Here is a 19,046-nt window from a genome sequence, read left to right as displayed (position 1 = left end):
CTGATATCCTACAAGGCAGTTAAAGCTTAATAAAGGGATCCTATCTTAGTAAAAAGAAATGGAAATGACTATATGATACTGGAAGTGAAATCCATGTTGTTAGGAATAGTTAATGAATCTAAAGCCCACTACAACAACCTCATTTCCTATCTTCTCCCAAATGGTACTTGTAATCATCATGCCAAATGTCCCATATTTACCTCAGAATTTAGCAGACTGCCACCAAGCTCACAATGGTGCAGAAACATGCCAACTGTCCATGGCTTCTCTAACTCACAGCTGCCCTACCACTTAACAATGCTCAACTCTAAAATGTCTACAGCTCAGTCCCTCACTCAAGTACTGCCTTCTCCATGAGATCTCCATTTGGCCTCAGCATGCTCGGTTCCTCTATTCTCTAATCTTTCTTCTTACCTTCTACCTATGATGTACTATATTACACAATTGTATCCATATTATGTAGTTCTTCTCCCCAAGAAGAATAGATATTTCCCAAGGGTGGGAAACTTAAGTTTGTTCCCTGATGTCTCTCAAATGCCTATGGGGAATGCTTGAATTGGAGGAGGCCTCTGGAGTGAATTTGTTGGATATACTGATAAGGCTGAGTCAAACATTTAAATTACTTGGCTTAGGATAATTAGAGTTTAGTGAACTCAAGTTGATTCTTATTGATTCCCAGTGTTCTTCCCAGACACTAATTAATCACTCATCTGTCAAGTCATGATAAATAATTAAAACTTAGCTTGCCTGTAAAGTCAAGATTCCATAAGAGTTTTTATATAAGCTTTCACCATCAGTTCTTTGTGTTCCGACATGTGTTTCAACTTTTGAGATAAAAGAGTGACTTGTTCAATTTCCTTTTCGTTGTCATACTCATGAACACAATATCCTTAGTCTTTTCCTTGGCATTTTTCCTTTTCTAGTTTCTAAACCTGATACTCTCAACTTCATTTGCATCCCATTTTGTTGTTTAAGATGTTTTAGATTATTTATTAGTCTTTTATCTGTCTGTAGACTTTGGCTTCAGGTCAAAGCACTTAACCCAAATCTAATCTACTTTTTTTATTTCATATTTTATTGGCATAGATCTCCCTTGCTTAGTTTTTTATGTACTGCAGTTCCAATATGAAGCTTGTGTTAGAAACAAGAAGATAAAATGACCTGTGAAAAATCAATGAGTCTCACTTTCCTTGAGGAGAGAATACAGTCCATCCTTACTACCAGACCGTAATCAACTGTCTTAAAATTACTTACCTTTAGGACATGCTTTACTGTGGTTGAGTCATTTGACTTCAACAGGCCAGTCACATTTTTAGTCAATTCTTCATGTATTGTTCTCTCCTTGTAGGGCCTGGTCTTGAATACAAACTGAAGAAAATAAAAAAGTGACCAAAGTTAATGATTTTGCTTAAAAAAAAGCATCAAAAAATGATGCCACAGGAAATGACTTGTTTCTCAAAATTATCTGCTCATGCTAGATTTTTGTCATGACATTAATGGAGGCCCAATCACAGCATACACACCTGTTTTTACGTAGGTCTCTGCTCAAGTAGAACCTTGCTCACCTAAGCTCTCTTTGAAACTCTTGGTAGACATCAAGAGAAAGAGTCAGAGGGCTATTAAGCAGGTTCAAGGAAACATGGAGGGCTTTGACCCACCTACTTAAGGCACATTCCCCTTCTTCCTTCCACAGGTAACAGGTGGCATGGTAGAAATTCTTCATCCTGAAAGGGTAGAGCACCCACTCAAATAGCCAAGTGGGGAAGTGGGTGCCTTCCAGAGGCCAGTAGGTGGGCTCCCCATGAGGCCAGGGTCTACCACCCCACGCTCAGCAGCAATTACCAAGAGGTTCATAAATACTGGCCATTAGTAAGAGAGCAAATGCTGCTTACTTTATTTTTATTCACAGGAGACTTGTCTGTGGTTCATTTTCAATGCTTTCCATAGATTTTAAGAACATCCATATTAATTTTATGCAATACCTATGTTTCAAATATAAAATGCTGATTACCCAATGATAGTATTTTACTTATGAGTTGGGTGTGCCTTAAGGAATAGCATTTGTTCATAGTTGTTCACAATTGAAAAGATAGGGAAGCAGGAGACTGGCATATTTACTTCCGAATCTAGAACCAACTCTTTGACCTATGCAGCACATTACACCATGGCAGGGTCTGAGTTTTGCAAGCTCATTTCAAAGGAGAAAGACAAAGCTAGCGGATACCTCAAACTAATTATTAACAAGAGAATACAATATCTCATAGGAGTATAGTGTCATCATCAACTATGCAATCCCATGAAGTTGTCTAGGCTGAAGGGTCCCAGTAAATAAATATCTAGCACTGAAATATACATCTTATTAATATTCTCATCATTAGGCCCGGCCAATGCTACAAATCACTGAACTAGATTGACTTTCGACACACATCTTTGAAGAAGATGGTGGTGTTTGTGTACAGTCTGGATATTGTAGGATGGAGTGAGTTAGCAGCATTCAGCACCACTGAACTTGACATGGTGTTTCTTTTACTTCGGAACAAATAAAGTCACACTGAATATGGTATTTTTCAAAGATATCCAAGGATGTCATGGAGACAGCCCACCCCTTTTCACTGTCTTTGGGATTAGGAGCTTAACATCTACTGCATGTTAAAAAATAAAATTTCCCACTTATGGAAAATACAGTTGAGGCAGTCAATTCTAATGTGACAGGAGTTCCAAAACAGAACCACTGCTGAATGGTCATTTATTCCAGCTCATCTTTTGTCACAGAGGAAAAACTGGCTTTGGGAGGCTGAATACTCAAAGTCAACTACTCAACTGTAGTTTCTTGCTTGCTATTTAGTGACTGCTCCAGAGGAAAATTCAAGATGCTTAGATTTATAGGAAATTAGTTGTTTTTAGATATTCGAAAATATATTAAAACAAATTTTTTTTTTTACAATTGTTGTCATCACCCTGAAATTCCACACAGACTGGTTTCTAGATGTGAATCACTTCAAAGCAAAGTAAATAAACAGTCAATTTCCTGTGTTCAAAGTGAAATGGCCTTTCAGGATATTTTGTGCATTCTGATTGAAAATTAAGATTATCACAAGTAGTATCTTTGATGCATATCTCCAGGGGCATCAGAGCCTGAGAGTAGAACTACTCATAAGGAAATTGTTTTGGAGAGCATGAAGTTTGTGGTGTAGCTTTCATTAATTCAATCAATGGTAAGGAAACAGCACTTGGGTGAACATGATCTTGCCCATTTATAAGATGGATCCAATAACTATTTTTCTTCTTTGTACCTTTGGAGGTTAAAATGGAAAGCTGGGGAAAATATTGAGAGGAAAAGAGTTCTTAGGATAATCTCATCAATATTATATATAAAAAATAAGTTCAAGCCCTCTCTTAAACAGAGAGCAAGGAGTAGATGTAACTGTCTTTACCTGATTGAAATGTGGGTTTTATCAGGTAAAAATTATACTTCAAGGAAGTTCCTGTGAATCAATGGATTATTTTTTGACACAGGCTACTTTAAGGAAGGGCACAAATCATGCTTTTGCATTTGGGGGAGTGGGGGCTGGGGGGCTGTCAAACATTTCTTACAAATGGAAAGTATCTATCTATCTATCATCTATCTATCTAACTGTAATTTCAAAAAAAAAACACTTACATATGGTATCTCAGAAAGGTTTATTCCAGAATGTAATTTATAGTTACTCCCTTTCACAGGAACACTATAATAATAAACACTGTTATTACTATTATAAAAACATTATTTCCAGAACAAAAGGCTCAAATTGGTGTCTAGTTATATTTCTAACCTTTTAGAAGGTATGAACATATGTTTGCCCATATATGAGTACGTATTCTCTTTATTTAAAAACATCAGTGTTTTAAAAAAGATTTAATTGATGCATAGAGAAAGGAAAAATGTAGGTCCTCTACATATTAGAAAGTAAGTTAAAATGCTTGTATTTATGCTCTGGGTGGATTCTTCCTTGTTATTCAAGGAAAGGATATTTAGTTCGGAGCTATGATGGTGCAAACATCATCACAAGTTCACTGGTATTGATTCGGAGGCCAATTGGAAATGAGCATAGAAATGTTTCTGGGTGAACACTTGACAAAGAACACTGAGGAAGCAGTGCACACAAATGGGATGGGCAAGTGGTTCATGCCAGAAGATAAAGGACTTAACATACCAGAAGCAGGTACAAATATACAGTAACGGGGAAAATGAAATAATGCCTGAGAAAACAATAAAAAGAGCTAAGAAAACATTACAGAAGAAACACAGAGCAGTCAACAAATCCATATGCAAAAAAGTCTTTCTCATATTAGCATAGGAAGTTTGTGTACTTGTCTTGCCAACTTCAAAAGAACCACACTTCAATCTTTCTCTTTGTTCCTCTCTCCTTTACATACATACTCAATTGTACATATAAACACTTTTTAGACATTTATACATTTAAACGATACATCTAGCCCATCAGCGCAGAGAAATGGAATTTTTAAGGGTGCCAGGGTGGGCACCATGCTAAGGGGCAAGAACTTTCCCTTCTTGCGGACAGGAAATGAGGCAAGCCACACAGCAGGGGAAGCTGATCAGTGCCCAGTGGCGATTTCCTACCTTAATGTACGACTGGACGGCGTGGTCGAGCTGCTCCTCGTGGCACTTGGCCACAATATCGGTGAGAACCCTGGAAGAGCAAAGCTGTTCAGTAGCCTTCCTCCATGGACCACTTTGCCATTAGGGCACTAGGTAAATTCGTATGGAAGAATAAATGAGTAAGCTCATGTCACACTCTTGTTCTGCCATTCTTATTCCCTAATTCTGGGCATTTAATAGCCTCAGTGAGTTGGTTTCAACCCTTCAGTGTCTGGGCAATAAGGTAAAGATAGTGTCTCATGGTTGTAATAGCAACTTGGTAAATGTCACCCAAATTCAGTGCGTCATTTGTGACCTGCATCTTTGCTTACACTGTATTCTTGGATAAGAAACCATTTTTAAATATGTAATCAAAAGGGAAGACCTTTTTAATCTCTGACTAATTATCATATTCTATTTGAAAGGAGATTGCCTTCTAACTTTCAGACAGAATATATACTTTTGGGAAAGGGATTAGGTTAAGATCTAGCAGTTCGTTTTTGGCTTTGTTTTATTTTCTCTTAGTGGAGTTAAGATTTCAGGTAGCAATGACAGTCAGGTTAATAACTACTGCTTACTCCATGACTTGAGTGATTAGGAATATACCAGAATTTCAACAGACCCATTAGCCTCCATATTTAAAAGTCTTGTTAACATAGACAAATCTATTCGGCTGCAAAGAACATTAGTTGAAGGCATAGTTGGTTACTTAAAATTTGGGTCCAGAATGGCATGGCTGTGGAACCATTATAAATAGTTTAGTTTTCCAGATCTTCAGAGCTTTACTAGACTAAAACCACTTATTCTGAAAATATAAGTAATATGCTTGAAAATAAGAAAGATACTGTACATATTAGGTTCTTTTTTTTTCTTTTCTTTTTTTTTTTGCCAGTCCTGGGGCTTGGACTCAGGGCCTGAGCACTGTCCCTGGCTTCTTTTTGCTCAAGGCTAGCACTCTGCCACTTGAGCCACAGCGCCACGTCTGGCCATTTTCTATATATGTGGTGCTGGGGAATCGAACCCAGGGCCTCATGTATATGAGGCAGGCACCCTTGCCACTAGGCCATATCCCCAGCCCCATATTAGGTTTTTTTGTGTGCCAGTAGTAAGACATGAATTCAAGGCTTGGGCACTGACCCTTGTCTGTTTCACTCAAGGCTGGTCTGCCACTTGAACCACAGCTCCACTTCTGGTGTTTGTGGTTAACTGAACATAAGAATCACATGGGCCTTTCTGCTTTGAACCTCAGTTCTCAGATCTCAACTTCCTAAGTAACTAGGATTACAGACATGAGCCACCAGTGACCTGGCAGATCCTGTAAACATTTTAATTCCTTTTAAATTCAGAACACTAAAACTAATTTCAAAATTGAGCAATAGAAATATATGATTACATCTTTAATTCAAAACATTACTAGTTATAAATGAGAAATTATGATTTCCTCTTTACTAATGATAATGATAGGGTATCAGGAGGAAATGATTCAAGAGCAAGAAATATTTAAATATCAGACATGTTCAAATGAAATGTAAACAACACAGTTAAAACCAAGTAATCACGGTTTTGTGGGACCCAAGATTACAGCCTCTTCTCTCCAGACGTGGTGTGAGTACCTGGTGACAGTTGTATTTATTTCATCCTCCTCATTCTGCACCAGAACTTTGAAGAGCTGATTCAAGATTATAGGCAGGAAACTCATGATCGCATGAATCTTTTCCACATTTAACAAATTCTGTAGTAAATTGGCAGAAAAAAATGATACCAATTAAATGAAAAGAATGTTCTGGATTAAAGACTTAGATGTTCAGATACTTCTGAATCTTTAAAACTTGTCTAGAGAACTTAGATGCAAAGCTCTGTGACATGGATGTAGGCTGTAATAAGTTTTTTTTTGGAAGTGCTAGGGGTTTGAAATGAAGGCGTCATGCTTGCTTGTCTGGAATAATACAACTGAGCAATGCTTTTACCCTATTTTTCCTTGGTTATTTTATTTTACAGCATGCACACTTATTTATTTTTAGTGCATTTTATTATCTTTAAATTGCTGTATTCTGCAATTCAACAAGTCAATTTATGAGTACAATGTGCATCTTGATCAGTCTCATCCCTTCCATTATTTCCTTCTCGTCCATCTTGGCTCCACCCATTCCATTCCCACATATGTAACTGAATAGCATGAGTGTATTTGCCCACCATCCCTCTCTCCATTCATCCATTTCCTTCCCCTTAAGCCTCATCCTTTTCAGACAAGGTATGTTTCAACTTCCTGGTATCCATTTTGAACTGGTAACTGTCCACGGTAGTTACACTATGAATGTCCACTCCTTCCTATACCACATTTTTAGTCAGTTTGATCATGCATATATGCATATGGTTTTGTATGTATAGTATATATTATGTATATATGATTTTATATATTGAAATGACCCCCAAAAATGCAGGCAAAAAGTGCAGGATTTCATCAAACCAGAAAGCTTTTTCAGAGCCTGAGAAACAATCGACAGAGTGATGATGAGACAACCTATGGAATTGGTAAAAATATTTAGAACCACGTATCTGATGACAGATGAGTATCTAAACTGTATTAGGAAACTGGAACAAAAAGACTAACCCTCAACAGTAAATAAATAAATAGAAATTTTAAAATAAGCCAAGGATCTGAAAAGAAAATTTTCTAAAGATCTGTAAACTGTTGACAGGTACAAGGTACATGGAAAAAACACTCAACATCACTAACCTTTAGAGAAATGCAAACTTAATCACATATCAGCTAACCCTCTCAGAATGGCTGTAACCAAACAGATAAAAGATACCAAGTGCTATTCAAGAGGTGGATAGAAGGAAGCCTTGCACACTGTTGGTAGAAATGTAAAGTAGTCTACTATAATGACAAAATAATAGAAATATTCCAAATTTAAAAAGAGCTTCCTTGTGTGTAAGTAATCCTTCTACTCTATATTTATCAACGGGATGTGAAATCAGCATGTTTGAAGAGACTTTTGCTGTTTATTATAGTGGCATTCACAATACATATAGATTTTCCATACAATAAAATACAGAATGTACTCCATAAAATATATGGCGTACACCCAGGTTTCTCTCAATAGATGAATGGATATAGAAACTATGGCATACCTACATAAGGCAATAGTATGCAGCCTTAAGGAAAAAGAAACTCCTATCATTTTGGCATCTATGTACTTAGACAACACAATACTAAGAGAAATAAGCCAGACAAGGAACAACACATACCACGTGATCTTACTCATATGTGGAACCTAAATGAGTTGAATTCATAGAAGTAGAATGGTGTAAGAAGCTGGGAAGAATGTTGGAGGATGTTGGCTCAAGGGTACATAATTTCAGCCAGAATGAATAAGTTCAAGGCCATACAAAGCAACATGGCAAAAATGGTGATTAATTGGTTGCGTTTTTCAACATCTCCTTGATGGCAGATTTTACGTGTCCTGGCACAAAACCGGTAAGTATGTGAGGTAATGTATATGCAAATTACCTTGATCTAGTGATTGTTCTGTGTATCCATGTTTCAAACCATCATATTTTGTGCATGATACATTTATATAAATTGTATTTGTCAACTCAATAGAAACAACAATAGACCATGTTGTGTGGGTGTTTATCAGAACACGAGTGTAAAACTGTAGCTCCATACTGCCCTGGCTTCACCCTTCTTCACCTTTAGCAAGGTGTTGCTAGGATGCTCCACTTCATGAGTCCTAATCAATAGATTCTTACTTTCAATTCAATTCATTTTTAATGGAAAAAAACCCTCCTGTTTGCCCTTCGTTTTAATCAATTGACTGAACTCTTTAGAAATTATGAAATGAGATCCTTTACTCTAAATGGGTAAGTTGCTTTGAAATCTTCAGTTTGCTCTTCGGTGGAAAGTGAATCATCTCCCTGGCTCATGTTTACCTGGGTAACCATGAAACGACTTTCACGTTATGTTACCTTACAAGAGCGGACGAAGCTTGAGGTAGGTGACTGAGACATGTCCTTCTCTCTCTTTTGGCACTGTCGGAAAAATGCATTCACATGTGGATCCTGCAACAGCAGAAGAAGAGTTTTCTCATGACAATGCCTATGCAGTATGACAAACACCGCTGTGACGGGAGATGAGCATTTCACATGGGTGGGGCAGGTCCGTGGACAAGTGTTTACATAGCCTAAGGTGGACAGAACTCCCATTTTCACTGGACTTTCAGGTTCAACAAAGGCTCCATCGAAACTACGAAGCCCACTTCTTACTTAAATCTCTGAGTGTGGTTGTTTTCCTTCGCTACACACCCAAGGATAAACACCTGCCTCCTTTGGCTGTACTAATTTTTAAATGAATTTATGTATTTCTGCCCATGTATCTTACATATTCTTTAACATATAGGAAAAATTGTACTTTTAAATGCACACAGAGATAGTTATAGGCTTAAAATGCCATATGAGCCTGATATTAGGAAGATTAGAAAATAAAATTATGAGATAATTGGATAAAACCAACTCTTGACCTTGAGAGCTTTTTGGACATTGTCCAAATTCTACACTGAGTTGTGGACTCAGGAAATGAGAGAGAATTTGGGTGAAATGTTCTTGTTCCTCTAGTATTAAATGCTTTTAGAAGGGCATCAGAGGCACGGATCTCCCTCAGGGTGGGAAATAACTAGGTGTGGTGTTGCTGGAAGGCAGAGTAAAGAGAGACCCTTGGACACTTAGAAATTGAGGTAAGATGGCTTTACACAATTATGAATGAGGGACTAGAGATGAGGACCAAGTCTGTCCTCTACCAGAGACTGCTGAGAGAAATTTTAATCATGTGATCAAATGTGTATGCATATATGTTATATATTATATATATAGTATATGTTTAATATATATGCATGATATTTTCTTGGTACCTGGATTATTTCATTGTTCTTAGGAGGTAAGTATGAGCTAGGAATATAGCAGCATGAAGGAAAAATTGAGACAGTTTTTTTGTTGTTGTTGTGGTTTTTGATGAAGAAAAAATTGAAAATCCAAATTTGCTTGCAGCAAAAGGGGTGATTTTGTGGCAATTTAATCACGATAATAACTAATTGTGTATAGAAAGCGTTTTTGAAGCTCATGAAACAGTTTTGTATCTATGTTTTCATTTTGATGTTTATCAAGACTTTCCGTAGAGCTATTTTATTGATGCCGTAGTTTGAAGAGGGTGTTAAGTACTGTGAGCTGGGGTGGTGGTGGTAAAGTGACCTGTCCAGGCCACTAAAGCCAACACATGGCTACAGTCATTCTCCAGTGAGTTTCTGCCAACCTCACGGCCCTGAGATGGCATGACATATCAAGACTTCGTTTTCGAGTAAATGCCCAGTGTCTGTATTTTTAACATTTTAAAGTAGAAGAGATTGTACTCCTATCGATCCTCCTGTTAAATATAATTGTAGTCCTTTGGTCTGAGGTTTGATGGCATGTGGGTTCATGGAGGGGGCCTTAGGACTTGTGTGTCAGAGGACAGGCTCACGACATGGGCTCACCTGAGAGTTCACTGTCGACACCACAAAGGTCGACACCTTGAAAAGGGGTTTGCCACCATCGACCCACTTCACGTCATTCCCGCCATGCTGGGGAAAAAAAAAAAAAGAGTTCATTATGATCAGTGTGAGAAGTTGAGAGGAAGAAAATAAACGGATGAGCTTATGATTATTCGCTGTCCTAAACCATGAACATTACCACAGAAATGGAAAAGAAAAGATTTAAGTGCTTTTGATAGTATTGGAAACAAGGCCAATATAACAGCAGGGAGTTCCTTTTTTCTTCACTAGTCATTCCTAGTAACCATAGACTAAACAAGGAGCTTGGATTATTGTAGTTGCACTTTGTGTGTACAACAGACATATACACGATGGTGTTGATAAAAGCAGAAAGAAAAGAAAACCCTGTGGCATTTAGCTGGTGTGTTTTTATTTTCCTTTAAATTAATACCTTTCCACTTGCAGAATCTTGAATGCTTAAGTAACGAGGTGGCAGACTTGTTGCTACTGGAATATGATACTCTTGAGAAGCTATCTGATCATGTTTCATCAGAGGAAGCCAAGCATATCCCACTGCACAAAGGAACGGCCAAGAGAAAACTTTTGATCACAAACATGTATAGTAAGAGGGGGAAACACACTTATTCGTCACGTATGAACACCAAACTCACTAAAAACAATAAATCAGAACTTCTTAAACAACTTAAGTCAAACAGTTATAAAGAAGCAATGCTACTTCAGCTCATTTCCCATCAGTACCTGAAGTTTCCAGTGCCTCCTTCTTTTTGGCGTTGGCTTTGGCATTGATGTCACATGTGACATGATAGAAAGAAAACAAAATATGGTGTTTCTCATGGAGCTGTGTTGGTAGCTCAATCTTCACCTGCAATGCAGTAAATATTCTACAATGTGACAACAGCTCTTTCCCTTCATTTTCTTTCATCTTGTATCTTAAGTTCATGGAGGAAAATTAAGTACATTAAATTGACATTAAGCTGGAAGATAACGTTGCCAAGTGGGTTCACTAATTAAAATAATTTAAATAATTTAAAATAATTTAGATGCAGCAAAGTGTAGTGAACAGAAAAATGCCTCCCAAAGTTGTCCTTTCTGTTCAAATTCCCAGAGTCTGTGAATGCCTCACAGGGCTTAAAGGGGCTTTGTAGATGTGGTTGAGTTAATGACCGGGCAATGGGGAATTTATTCCAGGCTTGCCAAGGGAGTACATTATAATCCGAAATGTCTTTATAAAAAGGAAAGCAGGTGAGTCAAGAGTCAAAGGAGATTTCATAACAAAAGTAGGTCAAAGTGCTGAGTGTTGGAAAGCAATCACAAGCCAAGAATATCAGTAGGCTGTCTCTTAAGCTAGAACTTGTAAGGAAATGATTCCCCCTCTAGACCTTTCCAAAGCCAGATAGCCTTGCTGAATTCATACTAATCTTTATTATTAGAAATTAAATGTAATCCCTGGAGCTGTTTGTCATACAAGCTAATATGTGCATAGTGAGTTGCTACTGATTGTTGTTCTTGTTGGATTTTTCTTCTTTGAGAAAGGATTTTGCTATGTAGTTTGGGCTAGCTTGCAACTTGCTATGTAGTTCAGGGGCAGGTTGCAAGGGTAGGGGGAGGCTTGAGCTTTACATTCTCCTACCTCATCTCTCTGGTGATGGAATTACAGGTTGTACCACTACATCAACCAATGGTATATATATGTGCCATAGCAGAGTGGTGAAACTTCTGTTCCTGGATTCACAAAATCTGCTTTGAATTCTGTCACTTATTAATTACGGCGTCTTGGCAAAGTTACTTTACTCAAAGTTACTTTACCCATCTGAGGCTCAGTTTCCTCATCCAGAAAGTAGGAAGGCAATAACAGCACATACTCTCAGCACAGCTACAGAAGTGAAATGAAATGATATGCGTGTGTTGGAACAGAGTCTGGTGCCTGGCATGAGTCTTATGTTTGCCAGAGCAGAGCATAGTTGAATTTGCAGCATCCTACATCAGCTGATGTAGTTGATAAAAATCTTGGTAGGTGTCCATAGTCTGAAGTGTGCCTCGGAGAGTGTCTGATTCACTCACCCATTCTTTTCAGTTTCTTACCGGGCAGCTTAGGCCTGACCCTTACCTCATCAGAGAAATCTGGGTTCTGGGAATGATGCAGAACGGCTGTGTAGGCAGCAGATGTAAAGAGAGGTCCTCCTGGTTTCCCATAAATACACTGTTAAAAAAGTCACAAGTCCAACAATTGTGAGGGTCTGAAAACATCCCTAAGTGGGAAAGAGCCATTTATTCACCCCAGAACCACGACACACAGAGTGGTAATTTGTACGGCTGACAAGAAGCATAGTCAACACTGGACTTCTTTGGTATACTGGTCTGTGTTTATTATCCAGTGGGATGATGAAAAAATCTGAAGGTTTTTAGCATTCATCTGATAGGTTTCAACAGCAGAGGAAGATGCTTGGACACCTTCACAATCTGAAGTTTTCTTACCACGAGGTATGCACTAATTTATTTAAGGTGAATACCTACAGAATGACTTCTTGAAGGGTCTGTGAAACCAGCTCAGGCCTAGAATCAGGTGTTTGGTGACCATAGGCTTGGCTGGACTCCAGCCCCACTGTCAGAGCTGAGCTAGTATCTCAGGATCCCCACACGGCATGCTATCTTCTCCCATCCCCACTCAGGCCCGAGCGTGGGATATGGCTCCTTCACATCCTTCACTTTAAAAGGATCCTCAGCCTAGAGGCTCCAGAGTCTCACATTGGGTCTTGCTGCATCTCTGGGTGGTCTGTAGGAGGTAATGAAGTATGGGAACCACACATGTAGAATGATCCCCCTCTTCCATAATGTTTCCCACAGAACATTGCTCTCACAGACTTGACGTGTTTGCTGTCTGGTCACTGGCTTGCTTAACAATGGACTCTGTTTCAGGCAGTTTTTTACTCTTCTATGCAAGCATTGTTATGGAGCTTGGTGCCTATAGATACGGATGGCAGCTGGTGGTTATTCTGAAAATCTCTCTCTCTCTCTCTCTCTCTCTCTCTCTCTCTCTCTCTCTCTCCAGACCTAGGGGCTTGAACTCAGGGCCTAAACACTGTCCACTGTCCCTGGCTTCTTTTTGCTCAAGGCTAGCACTCTACCACTTGAGCTACAGCGCCACTTTTGGCTTTTTCTGTTTATGTGGCACTAAGGAATCGAGCCCAGGGCTTCATACATGCTAGGCAAGCACTCTACTGCTAAGCTGCATCCCCAGCCCCAAACTCCTTCTTTTTAACCTGCAAGACTCATTGTTATTCTCAAACCGAATAAGGTTACAGATTTTCTTCATAGCATGAATCAGAGCATGGAGCTTGTGCCTGACAGAGTGGTTGAAGACACACTCTCATGATGGTGTAGTTTATTAGAAATTGGCTTTGCCCTTTACAATCTGGCCTCTGATAGCAGATCTGGCAACTGGCCCACTAAAAATCACTTTCCCTTCTAGTTTCATAGGTGGCTACTGTTTGAATACCCTAAAATGAAAACAGTCTTTAGCAAGTATAAACTCCAAAAGAAAAAAATGATAGGCAGTCACACTTTTAGAAGTTAAACAAGCACAGTTCATTTAAACGCCACTGTTTTATTGAATCCTGGGATCAGCAACCAGGACTGATATCCCAGAGCTATTTTCTAAGCCTTGAGCATGTGACCAGAGCACTGTTCACCATGGCGTGCTGGGCATCCTCGGGCTCAGTGTGTTAAACACCAGGCCGTGATGGCAGCCTTTGGTTTGACCTCATGGATGCTGGCTGGGATGGTCGGCTTTAACTCAGTATGCCGAGGGAGAAGTAACCTAATTTATGGAAAGTTCAGGTTTCTCCAGCATGCAAACTTTGTATTTCTTTTATATCAGAACCCCCACCAAAATCATGAACAGTTTACTGTAGAGCTCTGAGACTTACTTTCTAATGGTCACATTTTAGGAAATCTCAAACAACGTGTGTGTGTGTGTGTGTGTGTGTGTGTGTGTGTGTGTGTGTGTGTGTGTGAGACTCAGGGCTTCCTTTGCTTTTCCCTCAAGGCTAGCACTCAACTCATTGAGCCACAGTTCCACTTCAGGCTTCTTGCTGGAAGATTGGAAATAAGAGGCTCATAGACTTTTCTGCCAGGACTGATTTGGAATCTCAACCACCAGCTCTCAGCCTCTTGAGTAGCTGGGATTACACACATAAGCCAGAGGCACCAGATTGAAAACAAATGTATGAGGTGCCTCTTTTTTTACACACACATCAATGCCCCCTCTCCCCCCCCACCCCAGTATTGCTGAGGACAAGGCCCCTGCCTGTCCTCTTCATTTCCTCCCTTCCCCCCCCCCCCCCCCACTGACTTGCTCACCTTCACAGGCGGGGCTCCTTCTTCATCAGAGTTTTTGAATTCAATGCACACGGTAATATTTCGTGCCTGAAATTATAATGAGGGAACATGGAGGTTATAATTTCCTTTTAAAAGACACACCAACATAATCGATGTGCCTAAAATAAGTCACCTCTAATTAAGTCTGAAAAGATGCAAAATAACCAGCATTTTTTCTTGGGACATTATCCACTGTTTTCAGAAATAGCAAAGGATTTGGACAGATTTAAAAGAAAGAACTTACACTGAAAGGGAAAGGCATGCTATTTTGAGAGTATTATAAGCAATGAAAAAAATGGTCTAGATCATTTATTTAGGGTTTGGTTCAGAAACAATTATTAATGTGTTGCAAAAGTTTAAGTTGAACCAGTCTAAGATAAATTTTTGGTAGCTTTGTAAGATGCTACTAAATATTAAACTGTTAATCTTTTCAAAATTATTTTTGTGCTGGCACTGGGGTTTGAATTCAGGGCCTCTTGCTCTTGCTCGGATTTTGTGCTCAAGGCTGGCACTCTACCACTTGAGTCACACTTCCAATTCCAGCTTCTTTTGCTGGTTAGCTGGAGATAAGAATCTCATGAGTTTCTTTGCCTGGGTGCTGGCTTCAATCCTAGATCCTCAGATCTCAGCCTCTCGAGTATCTAGGATTACAGGCATGATGGACTAGTTCCCCACTTCAACTGAAATCTTAAAATGAAGTCTTAGATGAACCCACCCCTTGGTAAGCATTTTCTTTCTTTCTTTCTTTCTTTCTTTCTTTCTTTCTTTCTTTCTTTCTTTCTTTCTTTCTTTCTTTCTTTCTTTCTTTTTTCCTTCCTTCCTTCCTTCCTTTCTCTCTCTCTCTTTCTTTCTTTCTTTCTTTCCTTTCTTCTTATTCCCTCTTTTTTTTTGGTCAATCACGAGGCTTAATCTCTGTCCCCGAGCTCTTCAGCTCAAGGCTAGCACTCTACTACTTTGAGCCCCAGCACCATTTCCGGTTTTCTGGTGGTTAATTTTGAGATAAGAGTCTCATGGACTCTCCTGCCTGGGCTGGATTTGAACCATGATCCTCAGATCTCAGCCTCCTGAGTAGCTAGGATTACAGGGGTGAGCCATGGGCACCCAGCCTCTGTATGATTTTCTATTTCAAGTGTTTTTAGTTTGTAGTTGCCTATGCACCAATTCATTTTGTGTAGTCTAAATATGGTAAAGATAAATATAAAGTCTTAGAAACTCATAGTCATACCTTATTGAAACATTTCTGGCTATCATACTTGAGGTGTCTGGGGTAAATGTAAATTTGATTTTTGTATACTCTATAAGGACGACAATGCTTTGTTGAGTCATAAATAAATTCTTCGACTTCCACCGTCGGTTCAGATTGAGCCATCAGGTTGAAAGGCTTGACAGGGATAAAGGACGATGTTACACAGTCTTAAAAAATCAGAAAATAAGAGTTTGTCATTTAATAGGGTTCTTTTTAAGTGAGCAATACTTAACATATTTTAAAATGAATCTACCACTCAAAAGCAAAACTCCATCCATATGTATATATATGTATACATATGTATACATATATATACATACATACATATACATACATATGTATATATATATATACATATATACATATATATATATACCAATTGATGCTATAGGACATTAGTAGGAAAAATCTGTAGGATGTGGTCAGTATAGATAATTAAGTTATATACTTCATATCAAAATTCATAACTAAAACATCTTTTAGATAGACTTATAACTCTATTCTATGGCTAAAGTTATTTTTCCCATACTCTAAAAGCAAATGTTTCAAATTGCATTTTGTTGTGGTTTGTTGCTTGTAAACAGGGTCTCCTTTATGTAGACCAGGCTTACCTTCAACTCTCTATATAGCTTAGGCTGCTCTCAAACTCATGACCTGCTGCTTCAGCTTCTGCATTATCAAAGCACACTATGAATGAAGTTCAGCTAAGTAACAACCCTCTGAATACACAGATTAGATTTTATAAGATAAGGAGTAACCCACTGACTTTTGCTATATGACTGTAGAAAAACCAATGGCCCACATCTGTAGTCCTTGCTACTCAAGAGACTGAGACCTGGAGATAGTGGTGTGAAGCCAGCCTGGGCAGAAAAATCTGCGAGACTCCATCTCTGGTTAATCAGAAAAATGCTGGACAGGCATTATGGTGTAAGTGACACAATGTTCACAGTGAACAAGAAAGCCAAGTATAAGCTCAAGACTCTAAATTCAAGCTCCAGTACCTGTATAATAATAATAATAATAATAATACATACAAAAATATTGTAGATGCTAGAAAATGTCCAATGGGCCTATAATGATAGTATTGGATAGATTCATACTTAATTTTCTCTATGGAATGATTTCACAGTGAGGGCATGAATGCCTTTCTCTGATTTGTTCTATTTTATTTTTCTGCTGAATTTTTCAAACTTTTGAAATCTAACTTTGGAGGGACAGTCTTTTGGCTATATACTGTAAAAAAATAAAGGAAAAGAGAGAAAGGAAGAATGAAAGAAAAGGAAAAATGAAGGAAAGGAAGGAAGGAAAAAACATTAGGAAGTTGTATATCAAAATCGTCATCACTAAACAGTTTGAAGGCTGAAGTTGTGGCATGAAAAACAATGAAGGCCTCCAACCTTCTCTCACCTCATCAGGAAGCTTCCAGCATATTCAAATAAAGCAGGATGAATAACTAGGTGTGTCTGTGCTTTTTTCAAAAATCAGTTAGAATATTTTCATTATCTCCTCAAATTTCCCTAATGTCCTACAATGATTTAAAAAAGAACATTTAGCTACCTCTTTCCTTGTGCTTCTCTTCCATAGTAATAAAAGCCCTATTTCCCCAAATCAAGTAGAGGAAATAGCAAATGATATCCTTGGTGGTTCTTACTTTTTTTTTTCCCTCACACCAATCAATATAAAAATGATTTGGAGTCTAGGCTTACGTTAGAATACACATTAGATTTCATATTAAAATGATTTATGGGAAACAATAAGAGTGGAAAAAACTTAATAGTGCTGATAACCCTCTTCATGATTGTCATTCTATATAAGAAGACTTAATTCATTCTCAGTTGTGAAACCCTCATTTGTAGCTTCATCACAGCTTCTGAAATTCTAATTTGCACCAACCTATGCAGGTTTCATACTACCTTCTACAAAACACAGGTCTTCTCTGTATATAAGTCTGGCAATCTTTCAGTTGTGAGCACTGCAGGGCCCTGGTGGTGTGTGTGTGTGTGGGGGGGGGGGGTTACATGATCAGCGCCACCCCAGGCAGTATGGTGAATAGCATCAGCCTCTGCTTTGAGTCACAGGAATTGAATAAAATATACATTCTTGCAGGATGAGCTATCAGTCTATAGGAGCCTGACTTCCCTCATCTTTACCCTGATATCCTTTCTCCTCTAGCGATTTTGGTTGCTGTTCTTGGTGTTGTTGTTTTTTAAAAATTTTTTTGTTTCGGAGGTACTGGAGATTGAATGCAGGGCATCCTGCTAGCTAGGCAAGCCCTCTACCATTTGAGTTATCTTTACTTCTCTTTGGTTTGCATTTGGTTTTGGATAGAGACTTCCTAATTTTGCCCAGGATGGCTTTGACATCATGATCTTCCTGTCTTCCTCCCACAAGTAACTAAGATAACAGGCTTATATCTTCAGGCCAGGTTTCTCCAGGGTTTTAAGGATTAAAATGATATAATTTACTATCTCGTTGAGAATGAAATCCAGATTTGCACACCAACTGATTGTTATCTCCCCAGAATACTCTCTTACATGACAATACTCATTCTTTGTCTTTAAGAAGAAACAAGAATTCCAAAATGTCTAGAGTATAATGAATTCCCTTTTCATTTTGCATATTAACAACCTCTTCCTCTTATAATCAACCAATCAACCCCAAAACAAAACAGACAAAAACAATTCAGAACTCTACAAGTCAACCATGACATCATCATCATACTTGGATGTTCCAAAGGAATGTTGTCAACCGCAATGTCCAGGCTTCCAGGGATTGTCTGCATTTTGCTTATCCGGTCAGCCCTGTGAAAGTACACCAACACACACACACACACACACACAATTATTTTAAACAACAAGCAATCTATTGTGATTCTCAGCTTTAAGAAGGGGATATTAGACCTCATATACTCTGTGATTCATTGTCTATGCTAGTATGGAAAATTAAATTCTATCAACTTCACATTAAAAAATGATACTAAACATAAGGCTAATAAGTACTCAACGTTCATCACTTCCTACTTCTTTTACAGTGAGATAAGATTATCTGTGCCCTTTATATCTAACTGTGGCAGAAATACTATTTAACGCTGGCTACATCTTTTTCCAGCCCTGTGGCTCAGGTAAGACCTACTAGTAGCTTGAAACCAGCAACACAGGAGAATTTAAAAGACAGACATTGGCCAACAATATAATCTAGCTTTTTTTCCTTGTAGAGAGTCAGTTGTTAGACACTTAGC

The 19,046-nt window shown here is 38.5% G+C and overlaps 1 protein-coding gene across 5 annotated transcripts in view; it reads right to left on the bottom strand.

Moving 5' to 3' along the window:
* Window positions 1-19,046, bottom strand: part of Dock10 (dedicator of cytokinesis 10) — a 192,464-nt gene that overhangs the window by 57,002 nt on the left and 116,416 nt on the right. For all 5 annotated transcript variants that reach the window (XM_048344649.1, XM_048344651.1, XM_048344650.1 and 2 more), the window contains exons 16-26: window positions 18,530-18,609; window positions 15,788-15,975; window positions 14,545-14,610; window positions 12,293-12,385; window positions 10,924-11,047; window positions 10,616-10,737; window positions 10,168-10,254; window positions 8,612-8,704; window positions 6,253-6,371; window positions 4,622-4,691; window positions 1,255-1,368 (exon numbers count right to left, since the gene is read on the bottom strand). In XM_048344649.1, the coding sequence (XP_048200606.1) occupies window positions 1,255-1,368; window positions 4,622-4,691; window positions 6,253-6,371; window positions 8,612-8,704; window positions 10,168-10,254; window positions 10,616-10,737; window positions 10,924-11,047; window positions 12,293-12,385; window positions 14,545-14,610; window positions 15,788-15,975; window positions 18,530-18,609 (1,156 nt within the window). The remainder of the gene's footprint in view (window positions 1-1,254; window positions 1,369-4,621; window positions 4,692-6,252; window positions 6,372-8,611; window positions 8,705-10,167; window positions 10,255-10,615; window positions 10,738-10,923; window positions 11,048-12,292; window positions 12,386-14,544; window positions 14,611-15,787; window positions 15,976-18,529; window positions 18,610-19,046) is intronic.

This window comes from Perognathus longimembris, chromosome 4 (assembly GCF_023159225.1).
Source record: "Perognathus longimembris pacificus isolate PPM17 chromosome 4, ASM2315922v1, whole genome shotgun sequence".
Classification (NCBI taxonomy): Eukaryota; Metazoa; Chordata; class Mammalia; order Rodentia; family Heteromyidae; genus Perognathus; species Perognathus longimembris.
The sequence above is the reverse complement of the archived record's forward strand: the minus strand, read 5'-3'. Positions and strand labels throughout refer to the sequence as shown.